The sequence below is a fragment of the Pelodiscus sinensis genome, chromosome 5 (assembly GCF_052426305.1).
Source record: "Pelodiscus sinensis isolate ZL-2025 chromosome 5, ASM5242630v1, whole genome shotgun sequence".
Taxonomy (NCBI): domain Eukaryota; kingdom Metazoa; phylum Chordata; order Testudines; family Trionychidae; genus Pelodiscus; species Pelodiscus sinensis.
In genome coordinates this window covers 18178348-18192258 of record NC_143056.1, presented here as the reverse complement: position 1 = coordinate 18192258, position 13911 = coordinate 18178348, and the positions used below count along the sequence as shown (strand labels likewise).

General features: G+C 45.1%; 1 protein-coding gene across 4 annotated transcripts in view; it reads left to right on the top strand.

The window, feature by feature from the left end:
* Nucleotides 1-13911, top strand: part of INF2 (inverted formin 2) — an 80149-nt gene that overhangs the window by 50398 nt on the left and 15840 nt on the right. For all 4 annotated transcript variants that reach the window (XM_075926456.2, XM_075926455.2, XM_075926459.2 and 1 more), the window contains 11 exons: nt 741-886; nt 973-1034; nt 3849-3951; nt 4042-4127; nt 5262-5362; nt 7839-7909; nt 8056-8163; nt 9454-9524; nt 11250-11370; nt 11743-11907; nt 13278-13380. In XM_075926456.2, the coding sequence (XP_075782571.2) occupies nt 741-886; nt 973-1034; nt 3849-3951; nt 4042-4127; nt 5262-5362; nt 7839-7909; nt 8056-8163; nt 9454-9524; nt 11250-11370; nt 11743-11907; nt 13278-13380 (1137 nt within the window). The remainder of the gene's footprint in view (nt 1-740; nt 887-972; nt 1035-3848; nt 3952-4041; nt 4128-5261; nt 5363-7838; nt 7910-8055; nt 8164-9453; nt 9525-11249; nt 11371-11742; nt 11908-13277; nt 13381-13911) is intronic.

The following is a 13911-nucleotide window of genomic DNA, read 5'->3' as shown; positions in this document are numbered from 1 at the left end:
TACATCAAGAAGAGGGACTAGGGAAGGGTAAGTGGAAGGAAGTGAGGGAGGAATGGGGTACGCGCCCCCGATGGGGAGGACTGGGCTGGCTCTGCGGGCTTCTAGGGGTGGAAGCTCTCCTGCAGCCCCCCAATTGCCCCCTCTCCCCAGATGGCAGCCTGCGGCAAGTGCAGCCGGTCTGATGGCCGAGTGCTGTGATGTGCCCAGTGTGGGTACTCCGGGCACTCCAAGTCAGGACTGCTTTGCAAGTGGGGCACCCCTGAGAACTGTCTGTCCGGGGTGGGGGTCGGGACCCTTTAAGCACAGCCCTCAGCTAGCCTGAGACAGCATCTCCACGCTCTAAGTCCTCCTCTGATGCCCTGCCGGCACTGCTTCCGGCCATCCTTAAGCCCGGTTCAGGGTCCACTTAATGTGGACATGCTAGTTCAAATTAGCAAAACGCTAATTCAAACTAGTTTTTTAGTCTGGATCCGTTAGTTCGAATTAGCTTAGTTCGAATTAACTAATTCGAACTAAGTTAGTTCGAATTAACGTTGTAGTGTAGACGTACCCTTAGTTATTATTGCCAGTTGTGGTTGGGTGTATTCCTGGAGGTTTCATCGTATGGCCTAATCTTGAATTAAAGACTAATCTTCAATTCCTGAAGGGCTGGAAATGTTAGTAGTAAGAGACAAACCTCAGCAGTGACTTACTGAGTGACAGAAGCCTCTGTTGCATTCTCAGTGCCTCGTCTCTTTCAGAAAGTCGCTCCATGTGGGCATCAGTGAGCAGCAGCAGCGATGAAACTATAGAGCCTGATTACATGAGCATCGAGCAGCTTTTTTGTTTTCCTCAAGCCAAGCCCAAGGAGAAAGCAGCTGCCCCTGTGAAGGTGGAACCAAAGGAGGTAATGGGCTATTTCTCATCATTTGAAGATTACGGTAAAAGGCCACTGCAAATGGGTCATCTAACAAATTATTGTTTTTTAAACAGATCACATTCTTAGACTCCAAGAAGAGTCTCAATTTGAACATATTTTTGAAGCAATTTAAATGGTAAGCTATGAACTGTTGTCATGATTGTTGACTAAAGCAACAACCAGAGGGGTAGCCATGTTAGTCTGAATCTGCAAAAGTGGCGAGGAGTCCTGTGGCACCTTATAGACTAACAGAAGTGTTGGAGCATATGCTCCAACTTGCATATGCTCCAACACTTCTGTTAGTCTATAAGGTGCCACAGGACTCCTTGCCGCTAAAGCAACAACGTGGCAAGTGATATTAGCATGGCTTTTGTAGAGAATAGTACTTTGAGGGGGCTGACAAATCCATACAATTCCCAAGACCATGGTTAATCCCTTAGCTAAAGGACCATCCTTCCTCTTAGGATATCCAGGGCCTGGCTTCACATATAATTGTAAACAAGTAATTGTATTCAGTGCAGCAGGGGTCAGTTAGACAATTCATTGTTTGAATTACTTGCAGGATCACACCCTAGGGCTGCATCTAGACTTGCAAGTTTTTCCGCAAAAGCAGCCGCTGTCTACACTGGCCACTTGAATTTGCGCAAGAACACTGACAATCTAATGTAAGATTGTCAGTGTTCTTCTGCAAATACTATGCTGCTCCCGTTCGGGAAAAAGCCCTCTTGCGCAAATGTATTTGCGCACGAGGGCCAGTGTAGACATCTAAAAACTGTTTTGCGCAAAAAAGCCCCAATGGCAAAAATGGCGATCGGGGCTTTCTTGCGCAAAACTGCGTCTAGATTGGCACACAAAAAAGTGCTTTTGCGCAAAAGCGTCCATGCCAATCTAGACGCTCTTTTCCACAAATGCTTTTAACGGAAAAACTTCTCCGTTAAAAGCATTTGCGGAAAATCATGCCAGTCTAGACGTAGCCTAAATGTTTGTATTGAGACACAATACATATAGATAAATAATACAGATAGCATTTGAGATCTAAAAGGAAAGATGACAGGAAGCTAGAGGCAGTATATTTCCCATCAGTTCGAACACATCCTGTATGGTAAGACAGAGTGAGTGAGTGAGTGACCATCCAAGGAGTGACTCTAAAACAACATGCCTTTGCACAAACAAAGAAGTCAGCTGGTTCAATCTCATCTATTTATTATTTTTCTAGGTTACTACATTACAAATCTTTATTCATGTCCACAGTTTACTGATTGTAAAGCATCTCACTTATATGCCCTGGTGTTAAAAGTAATGGAAAGTAAAAAGAAGAGGGGGAAATAGTAATTTTATTTGAGACAGTGGCCACTTATTCCTACATTGTCAGTCCCTCATATCTTCAGTTTATTATGGCTATCTATTCACGGTTCATCCTTTAAATTTTTTTAATATATATTTACCTTCACAACAGCCCAGCAGGGAAGGGCAGTGCTATTTATACCCCCTTTTAGAGAGGGGAAACTGAGACACAGAGAGTCAGATGGGAAGATTTTTTAGGTGCCTAAAGATGCAAACAAGTACCTTTGATTTTCTGTTCCCAATTAGCAGTGAAAAGTGAATAAATAAAATCAGCCTGAATTCTTGAAGGTTTGAACCTTCAGGGCAAATAGTTTTATTCCATGGAGGCCTGTGAATTACATGAGCAGTAACATTTGAAACCTGTTAAAATAAAGCGGCTGGTTAAAGCGAACAGGCGGGGCAGTGTAACCACACACTGCACTAATACAGGATAAGGTGTGGAGATGTCTCCAGGGGTGGCCAGTACTTGTATGGGAAGAATGGCCATACCCTTATCTCAAAGGCAGGGGTGTGAAACCTCAGGCCCAGGAGCTGAATGCGCCCCCCTGCTTATCTGGATCCAGCCCCTGAGTTTCAGGATTTCCCCCCAGAATTGGGGACGCACACTGGAGCTCTAGTCCCTCCCCGCCACCCTACCATGGGGCTGGAGCACACAATAGCTCCTAGCCTGTGCTCCCCTCAGCTCTGGTGTGTGAGGGGAATGTGTGGAGCGTCTTTCTCCTTCTCAGTCAGGGGCCACGTCAGTGAGGGCTTGTTTTTGGTTTTTTGCTTCTCACTTGTGGGTGGCCCCCAACTGATTTTTCTGTGGGTCAGCGGCCCCTGACCCAAAAAAGGTTCCCCACCGCTGCTCCAAGGGTTTCTCAAGAGTGGTTGGGCATGCATCACTTAACCTTTATATAATCAGTTATAACAACACCCTTTAATTAATTATCATTAAATCCACCTTTGAACATATCGCTATTTCCACTACCATAATTAAATATTTTCTGCTTTCTCATTGGATATTTAACACTAAGCATCATCTTATTTAACATCTATGTAAAAGCCATACCAATAATTATTAACGTAGATAGCATTTTCTAAAACATTAACATCTGCATAGACTACAAGTAGGGTTTTCAGTTTGTATCTTCAGGCACGTAAACAGCTTTAAAAATCTGAAGTGACTTGACTAAGGTCCCATAAAAAGTCTGTGGCAGAGCAGGGAACAGAACCTGGGTTTTACAAGTCTCAGATGACTGCTCTAATCCACAGAAGAACTTTCCTACCAATAAGATGTAATTATGCACCGCTCTCTAGCGATGTTCACGCTAATCTTTTTCATTCATGTGTTGATTTTTTTTCATCCATCCATGTGTGGAATACATTTTTAGGTGCACCAAGGCATGTGCGAATGTGCTCACCAGTAGAAATAAAAAACCTAGCTGTAGGAGCTCTGCTAATGAGCTGGGTGGCTTTGGAATCTCTCCTGAATGGTTGCACAAGCACACAGCTTAGAGGGAACACTGCTCACGAGTATCTGTAAGGCCTAATCAATAGCTTATGGTCACAGGGAGCTGGCCAATGGTTCCATTATTGCTTCTAATTACTTGCCTGTTCTCTGCAGCTCAAATGAAGAGGTAGCTGACATGATTGAAAAAGGGGACAGAACTAAGTTTGATGTGGAGGTTCTGAAGCAGTTGCTGAAGCTGCTACCTGAAAGGCATGAGGTTAGAATGAAAGACTCTTTTGAATTAAGTTCACAAAAGTTGTCGATATGATGCAGTTCTGGGGGCTTGACTCTTATGTTTTCTTGTTAGATAGAAAACCTGAAAACCTTCAAGGAAGAAAAAGCCAAGTTAGCAAGTGCAGATCAATTTTATCTTTTCCTCCTCAAGATTCCCAGGTAAGGCATATCGTTATTGACTTCAGCCTCATCTTTTGCTTGCCTATTGTTTTCCATACCAGCAAGCTTCTCTCTTTGATCGGATTGGATGTAGCACTCTGTGCCATTTAAAAGCCTACGGAAAGTGCTGTAAATTAGAGCATTACTCTGCAGAACATTCTGAATGCTGAGACATTTGCAGCAATTGGGGAAAGTCATCTAAAGAGTCTCTGTCCTTTATTGTAAAATCACTGTAGAAAAGCCTTCTTAAAAAAAATCTTCCTTTTAATGCGTTTGTTGTTTTAAAACTAAGACTTTCTGAACATGCTTTTAGTGTACTCCATCATTGTTAGGCTTGCTTGTTTGTTGGCGTTCATAGCACAATGTGGCACTTGTAAATTTATGTGCGTATCACGTGCCTCTGCCTTCAGAAGCTCTCCAAATGCTTTACAAATATCAGGCGTCCTCACTTACATGAGGTAGGGGAGTAGTCTCTGTGTTGGGGAGGAGCAGACACACGGGTACAGTGAAATGTAACTTATACATTCCCAGGCCAACTACCTGTTTACTTAGGCTTAGTTAGGCTGCTGCACTAAGGGAAGGGATAGCACCCAGGCCCTTCTGGGTTTGCTGCCAGAGGAAATGCTCATAAGTTAATCGGTAACCCTGCCAGCAGATATTAAGGAGGGAATGTGATGGCCATTTCTTTCCACAGTTAGTTGTGCCTCTTTTTCAAGAGGAGGTAGGGGGATGTCTGTGGCCCCATAGAAAGTGGCTGCTCTGGCAGTCTCCCCAACTGGGCTGGACTGAATCTGACCCACTGGTTGAGTCACACAGGAAGCATCAGGAATAGAATCCAGATCACCGAATAGCCACATGACCCTCCTCCCTCTCCACTGAGCTCAGCGCGTCTCTACAGCAGAAGCTACCACCTCCACGCTGCCAGCGATGGCCTGCCATTGAGAAAGAACCACCCCGAGCCACAGACAGCTGTGCAGTCTCAGTGTGCTGGAGCAGGGGGAGTGGGTCACCCACCGGATGGGGCTTTTGGCATAGGTTAGAGTGTGGTAGCTTGGGGGGATGGGAAGAGAGACACTCCTGGCAGGGACATGGATCTGTTCAGCATAACTCTCTTGTACCGGCTCCCTTTCTTAGCTACCAGCTGCGGATTGAGTGCATGCTGTCCTGCGAGGAGACTACCGTCATGCTAGACATGCTACAGCCAAAAGCAGAAACAATCAGGAGAGCCTGTGAAGGTAAATGGGACAGCGTTGCCCCTTGATGTGTTGTGTTCAGAGCCAGGTGAGGCCTCGTTTTGGCTTGCAGTAGTGTATCTGTCCTACTCAAGAATTAAAGGGAGAAGTGGCCTTTTGTTGTCTCCATCTCACCTATATGCAAATCTGTGATTGGCCAGAAGCTTGCACCCCTATCCTATCACACACAGACCTGGCCAGGGTGGCCCAGGCATTCATGGCCACGAGTCTTCAAGGGTATGTCTACACTACCCCCCTAGTTCGAACTAGGGGGGGTAATGTAGTCATACGGAGTTGCAAATGAAGCCTGGGATTTGAATTTCCCGGGCTTCATTTGCATAAAGCCGGCCGGCGCCATTTTTAAATGCCGGCTAGGTCGGACCCCGTGCCGCGTGTTGGCGCATGGCACGGGGTCCGACCTAACCGGCATTTAAAAATGGCGCCGGCCGGCTTTATGCAAATGAAGCCCGGGAAATTCAAATCCCGGGCTTCATTTGCAACTCCGTATGACTACATTACCCCCCCTAGTTCGAACAAAGGGGGTAGTGTAGACATACCCCCATTCTTAACTAGGAATAAAGCTGCAGGTCTTGAAAAACCTACAGAAGGTACCAAGCTCAGCAGCTTGTCTGTCTAAGACCATGTGGTATTGTCACCCCATCACCCTAGTGCCCCCCTTGCAGCCCTGGCATACCAATGAGCACAGAGTGTAGTTCAAGCTATCTTCCCTGAAGTCACTGCTTGTCTGAGGCTTGTTTGTGCAAGTGATGCAGCTTTCAGAGAAGCTGGTTTGGGACTATAGAACTCCCTCTAGCTGGAGTTAAGAAGGACCACACTTAGAAGATAATGCTAAACAAATTCATTCTGCTGAGCTTTCTTTCCCTCAATAAATTCCTAACACACAATCCTGCCTCACCTCATAAAAAAAATCCCAGTCCCAAATCCCACTATAACCTACCTAAAACTCTTTGTTCCAGGGACAGAGCAGGATAAGAACATTTGTTACATTTGCTGTTCTAAATAGGTAGTGCTCGCTCATGTATAGCAGCAGCGTGAGCCATTGTGGATATACCTTGGTAGGTCACAGGATAGCCCTTGCCGTATGTTATGCCACCTGTTTTGGAGTACGTGAAGTTGTTTAGGGAGCTAAAGGCTGATATGAAAAGAGCTGAATGGGAAATGCTCCCAGAAAAGGACAGCAGCGGAGGAAGGAAGGAAGGAATTGGGTAATCTTTATTCAACATCTCCCTCTAGTGGAAATAAAGTCACCAGCTCCACTCTTAGGGCACTTTCCAGGGTTTGAATTTATATTTGCAGATTTTTTAAATCTTTTTTGGCCCCAGGAAAAAAGAAGAGTAGAAATTATTTTTCTGTGGGCCTGATCCAAAGCCCACTGAAGTCAGATTTAAAAATCCCATTTTCTTCAATGGACAGTCATGTCCCATCTCCACTGTCAAGAGCAACATACCCAGAAAGACTGATTCCCTTAGGCTGTGTCACAGTTTTCACCAGCAGCTATAATAAGAGGGTGTTGGGATTTGTAGGAAATACTCAGAAAGGCTTCTCCCCTGCTGCCTGCCTCTGCTGAAGTTCCTGCTTCTGTCTGCAGCACCCCTCCAGTTGGTGCTACAGCACTTACTGTTGGGAGACAAATGAGCATCCTTCCCATCCTGATAAGCCTGGGGACTTTGGTCACTGGGGACAACATGAGTAGTGTGCACAGATGCAGTGGCTAGGGATGGTCAAAACTAGTTTCACTGTGCACTGGGGCAGGCTCTAAGGCCCAGATCCTCAAAAGGTATTTAGGCTCCTAAAATCCACCGATTTCAGTGAAAGCCAGGAGCCCAAACAGCTTTGAGGATCCAGGCCTAAGAGCTTTTTAAGATAAAAATTGCTGCAGCTTGATTCTCTGACTTTTAACAGTGTGAATATGGAGTAACTGGGAGAAACCGTCCCTATATATTTTCCCAATTAAGATGAAAGGGATAAAGTCTAACGAATCAACAAAACCTTTTCCTCAGCCCGACTAATACAGCTAGACATGTTCTGTTAGAAAGAGCGTGTTTCCCATGAGACAGCTTGCAGCAACGTCTGGGCTGCAAATACAGCAGAATCTCAGAGATATGGACACTTGGGAATGAAGGTTGTTGTAACTCTGAAATGTTCATAATTCTGAACAAAGCACAATTGGGCACCAGATCCAGCAGCTGACACTTCAGGCCACGTTCCTCAGCTTGCCATCAGCTTCTTTTCTTGGTTCTGACTGAGTTTGCAAGCTAATCCTCTTCCCAAACTGGATCAGCATTCCCATTGTAGCAGGACAGGATTTCCATACAGCAGAACTTTTGCTGTTCATATCTTTGAGGTTCTACTGTATGGAAATCCTGTCCTGGTATAATGGAAATTTTGATCCAGTTTGGGAGACATTCATTCAGTTCTGAAGCTGGCCCCATATGTAAAGGATACCTTTCTTTTTCAGATCTTCTAACGACCCATCGCCTGCCAGTTTTTTGTCAACTGATTCTCAAAGTTGGAAACTTTCTCAACTACGTAAGAATTCGTTTTGTTGTTGTTTATAAGAATGATAAGATGAAAAGAACTTTTTTTCCATCTCTGGTGCATGTATAGGGTATAAACATAGAGTAAGCATTTGGATTTGACATGTGTTATACCTGCCTCTTCTTTCTGTCTTTCAGGGAAGTCACACTGGAGATGCCGATGGCTTTAAAATTAGCACTTTACTCAAACTAACTGAAACCAAAGCAAACCAAACCCGTATTACTTTGCTCCACCATATTCTGGAGGTACCCTTACAATTTCCTTTGGGGATTTTGGTTGGATATGAACTATTTTTCCAGCCAGACCTTTGGTTGTTAGTATTTGTTTGTGCTTATATGTTTTTCGCTTGTTTGCATAGTACTGGAAAGATTGCTTGAGCTCATAGTATTTGGCCTGCATGTGCTACTTCGTTTTAAAAGAATTCCAGACAAAGAGTTGAGAAAGCAAAGAATCTCATCCAGAGCCTAACTGTCTTCCAGCTTGATCTCTGGAAGTTCCTCCTCTCTTGCTTCTTGGATGCCCATTTCACCCCCACTCCAACCCATACAAAATGCAGCTGCCAGGAGCATATTTGTTGCCTGTTGCTCCAGTGAAGTCACCCCCAGCATTGGTGTGCTCCACTGACACTGCTTTTTCCACCAGATCACATTCAAGCGTCTTGCCCCAATTTCAAGATCTTTCATAGCTTTCTCACAGCTGCTTAGCTGCCCTTTATATTTAACTTTTGTATTAAAATAGTGGCTAGGAACTATTCTAGGCACCGTACAAACACAGAACCAAAAGACCCAATCCCTGCCAGCCAGAGCTTACACTTTCCCCTCTCCTCTGCCAGTCTTATTGCTCCATTCGTTGAGGTCTCCCCTTGCCAATCCTGAGCATTCAAACCCCCTTTTTTGGGGGGGGGTCCCACTTTTACCATGACACCTAAAAAAAATAGCCAATGCATAATTGCTATGCTGAGGTGGCTGGACACCATGGCAAAGGTGGGTGTATAAATATGTAGATAGATACTATGCAGGCAGATAATATAGGACAGATATTCTTAACACATACACAGAACCATAAAAATTGCCAGACCGGATCAGACTAGTGGTCCTTTTAGTATTTAGTTCAATATCCTGCCTCTAGCAGTAGCCTGGACCCTCCATTTTAAGGAAGGTATAAAAAAACCCTGCAGCAGTGAATTCTGGAATAATCCATCCATTCGGAAAGTTCCTTTCTAACCACCCATCCATTACAGATCAAGTTCCACCCTGAGGCTCAAGGGTTCGTAGCCCTTTCAATACTTTTGTATATATTTTTTAATCCGTACTCAGAACTCTGGATAGTTTTGGCAGTCATAAAAACAGCCAGTCCCCTTTTGAATCCTGCTAAACAAACAGTGGGGGGGGGGGGGGAGGAGATGGGGGCGGGGGAAGGAGTTAGAATTAAACATTGTACATTCCCATCACTCCCTTTACTGTAAACCGTCTCCTTCCCCTCCCTCCTCTGTGCATGAAAAATAAATATAAAAATAACAAACTTTTCTATTTTAGGAAGTAGAAAAAAGTCACAGAGATCTACTGGAGCTTCCCAAGGACCTTGAATATGTTTCAAAGGCAGCCGGGTAGGCTTGTGAACCTGTTACTTTAAATTAAAAGAAGAATCACCTGGAGTCAAGAAATTAACACATAAATGATTGTTATTATAATTCATTCATTACCTGGATAGAGACGCAATTAGTTTTAACCAAAAGATTTCCTTTCACAATTTGTGAAGCCATTTTAAAATGCAAATTGACTATCTGCACAGTTTGGCAATTAGCAAGACAGTAACTAGGGTCAGAAATGGTGCTGCATTCAATTAATTCTGCTTTGCAAGCATTCACAGAAATGGTATGATGTTCAAGGCGGTTTTCTCTTTTTAATCCTAGCTACCTATAAGCAGTGCTGAAGTACCTGTCACTGCTGTGTTTAGGGACAATAGCCAAGCAGCTTCAGACGAGCTCTTAATCTCTAACATGTTAATGAAACCAAACAATTAAAGTCTGTAGGTATCCATTTACACATATATAACACATGAGATTGCAGTCAGTCCTGGTTCTCTCTTTGTAAGTGCTCTTCGTAAGGGGAATTCTCTTGGGACTGGCAAAAGCCCTGGCTTGTTAACAAAGCTGTTTGCGCAGTTGCTTGAAAGTTTTTGAGGACGGTTTGGATTTTTCGTCTGACTCTAGTAACCCTTTTGCGCTTGAGTTCAAAATATTAAGCCCAATAAAATACATGTGGACAAATGTCCCCCAAGACTTGCAGAGCCAGCTAAATGCGATGCATTCTGGCTGGTGATGCTTTGTACTATCAAGAGATTTGAAAAGCCCACTTTAAAGTCTTTAAGTGACTTAGGAGCACACAGCACTGAAACACAAGCTCCATTAAAAGAGAATGGGTGTGTGCTCCTAACACACAGAGGCACTTTGAAAAAGCCCACCCTAAATTCATCTACCGTAAAATCTCAAGTATAATGCGCACCTATGTATAATGCGCATCTGCCTTTTAAAGGTCAAAATTCTTGAATAAACTAAACTCTTATCTATAATGCGCACCCCCAATATACTCAAGATTTTAAGGTACCATGTGCTTAGGAAGGAAGGGGCTTGTGCCTGCCGCGGGGTACCCCTGCCCAGCTGAGCTTGTGCGTGCTGAGCTTGCGCCTGCTGGGGTGGGCGGAGGGGGGAGTCTCCCCTGCCCAGTTGCCAGCGCACTGAGCTCGCACCTGCCGGGGGAGCATCTCTCGCTCAGGTGTCGGCGGGCCCCCCCAGCCCAGCCCAGCCTGTGCCTGTCCCCCTCCCAGCTCGTGCCTACTGAGGGTGAGTTTAAAATTTTTTTAAAAACTCCTATGGATAATGTGCACCCCATCTTTGACGTTAAAAAAACGGGAAAAAAAGTGCGCACTATACTCGCGACTTTAGGGTATTTGTATTACAGTCGGACCACCATATTCAAAGGGCCACAACTGGAGCAGCGTCCCTGCATGCCTTTCAACTGATGGGCCAGTTAGACAGGAGCAATGAGAGGAGTGAAATAACTTGCCCCAGGCACAGCAGCAGAGCCAAGAATGAAACCCAGGTCTCCTCACTCATAGTCCGATGCCTTAACCACGATCTGTTGTCTTGTAGTATGATACCACCTAAGAACACACAGGCACGCTTCTGTGCTCACTACCACAGAGTTGCTGAGAAACACAAAAGGGAGAGGGACATGGGACATCACTACTGCTTTTTCCACTCCTCTAGCAAGCCCAGCACTCCAAGAAGCAACCTGCTTTTAATCTCCTGGGGCTTTGTGTTCCTTTTCAGAATTAGCCTTGAATCCATACATGCAGAATCCAGTTCCAATTTAAAGAAGCTGCTGGAACTTGAAGGAAAGGTTTTGTCATCGAAAGACGACGTGAAAGCACAGTATGAAACGCCCATCCAGGTCAGTGAAAGGAGGGCCTCCCTGGAGAGGACAGCCAAGGTTCTGCAAAAGATACCATGTTCAGGGCAGGGTGCAGGGTGGAAACATTTGACCACTAATCACTTGTCATATTGGAAGATGAATTTGGATGCCACACAACCCCTTTGTGTTTATGTGCCATGCCCAGTGCTGACTAGAAAGACAAAGAACAGGGATAAGGGAGAGCCCTCACCATCTTTGCACCTCTTCTCCAAACTGCCCTGTCAGCTCTTGGGCCACACCACCTTGGAACTGAACTCTTGTCACATTGTCATTCTAACTAAATTTCCCATTGATCTTTCCTTGAAATGTCTAAGGCACCACACTTTGTAACATGGCCTAACTGCATTTCAGGACAGCATAAATGCATTGAAGAAGCTGGAGGAAGAGTTTGAAACCATTGAAAGAAAGAAGATGGAACTGGCAAATTATCTCTGTGAAGATGCAAACAAGTTGTCATTAGAAGATGTATTTAGCACCATGAAAACCTTCAGGGATCTCTTCATCAAAGCACTAAAGGTTTGCATGTGTGAACATTATGCAGGAGGATCCAGATGCTGGAACATATGCATCAGTGCAGATAGCGTATGGGGCCTGATTTCCCCTTACATCTGAGCTCCAGTTGGCGCAGTGGAGGAGGCGGGCAGGGCTATCACAGAACTCACTATGGCTCTCTGATTCAGCACTGGTCCAGCCCTAGCTTTAATTAAAGCACCCAAGTGACTGCTCTAACTTTCCACAGGCAAAAGGTCCCTGAGAGATTACATGCCAATGGAGAACTGGTGTGACAGCTGTGCTCTGCCACATACCCAGCTGACCACCACTAAGCTCCTTGCCATATCTCTGCAATCTCTCAGCACATCCCCTAAGCCTGGGAGGCAGGGCGGGAAGAAGTGTTGTCGACTGACCCATTCTAGCGGGAATCAACCCACTTTTCACCCTTTGTTCTCACTGCGGGGTATGAACCTGAGTGCCAGACTCCTAAGGTAGGGCCTCCTGCTGCTAAAGTCCATGGCACTTTCGCCACTGACATTACTGGGTTCTGGGTGTGGTGCTGAAACAGCCAGCTTGGGGATTTGATTAAAACATGCTGGGAGCTTTCAGATTGTGATGTGCACTAACGAAGGAACCCCCAGATGAGCTTTGTACTACCAGCCAGAGGTTGGCATTAGCCCGGGGTTTGAGTGATGGGTCTGTGATGGTCTTACTTCCAGGATAAGTCTATAGAAGAGCTGTGGACTTACAATGGGTCAGAAACTGGTGGCTGGGTCCAGCCTATGCAAACAGGTTTGACTCAGACCACGTCTATACTTACTACACTGGAGATCAATCTTCCAGCATTCGATTTAGCGTGTCTAATAAGGATGCTAAATCGATTGCTGAGGGTGCCACCAGTCCATGCCCGTTCTCCTCGATTTGTGAGGAGTAAGAGAAGTCAGTGGGAGCATTTGCTCCCGTCAATTTCCCACTATGCAGATAACTCCAAGGTTGGCTTAAGGTATGTTGACTCCAGCCACATTGCAGTATAGATCTGGCCTCAGAAAGGATTTTGCAGCTGCTGGGGAAAGTTTATACAGCAGAGTGTGACCAGTACAGGGAAATTCACGATTGCAGCAGCTTCCTCGGCCTGCTGAACATCCCCTATATATAGCAAGAGTGGACAATAGATCCAGTCGCTGCCCATCTCCATGCCACACAAAGAGATGAGGATGGCGTCCCAAGCACAACTAGGGAAATGCAAAGCTCCCAGCTGCCTATTGGGTCTCTCCGGAGGAGCCAGAATTTCCCCCTTGTTTTTCAACAAACTGTGAATAGAACCATCTTTCCTGTCGGTGGCTTTGCTACGAAATATTTAACCAAACTCCCCTATGACTCTTTTCTGGCTCCAGGAAAACAAGGACAGGAAGGACCAAGCTGCAAAGGCAGAAAAAAGGAAGAAACAGTTAGAAGAAGAAGAGGCTAAGAGACAAAAGGGAGACAATGGGAAGATCAGTAAGTATTTGAGAAGGTTTCTTTAAAAGGAAATGTACATACAATCCATAGAGAGACAAGGTGGGGTGAGGTAATGTCTTTTATTGGAACAACTTCTGTTGGGGAGAGAGACAAGCATTCAGGCATATGTAGAATTCTTCTTCAGGTCTGAATGGAGAAGTTTATTGGACCAGAAGTTGGTCCAGTAAAAGATTTTATCTCATCACACACCCATCCCCGCCTCCCATCACTTGTCTCTAATCTCCTGGGATCAACAACCCTGCATACAATCCATTGTCAGCCAGGTGAGGGAAGATAAAAGCACCAAACTCTTCCAGCTTTAATGTTCCAGTAATAATCTTCGGTGTAGATTTCTGAGTGTTTGATGAATGAAGGCTTTTGGGTGCCTTAAGGAGACCATTTAACAGAGTGTAAGAGAAGCAGCAAAGGAGAGAAATAAGATTACCCCTCCATGACCATCCATAACATTCAAGATACAGAAGAGGAGCCATTTAAAGCCCATGGGCTGTATGGTGCCACAGGTGTACTTGG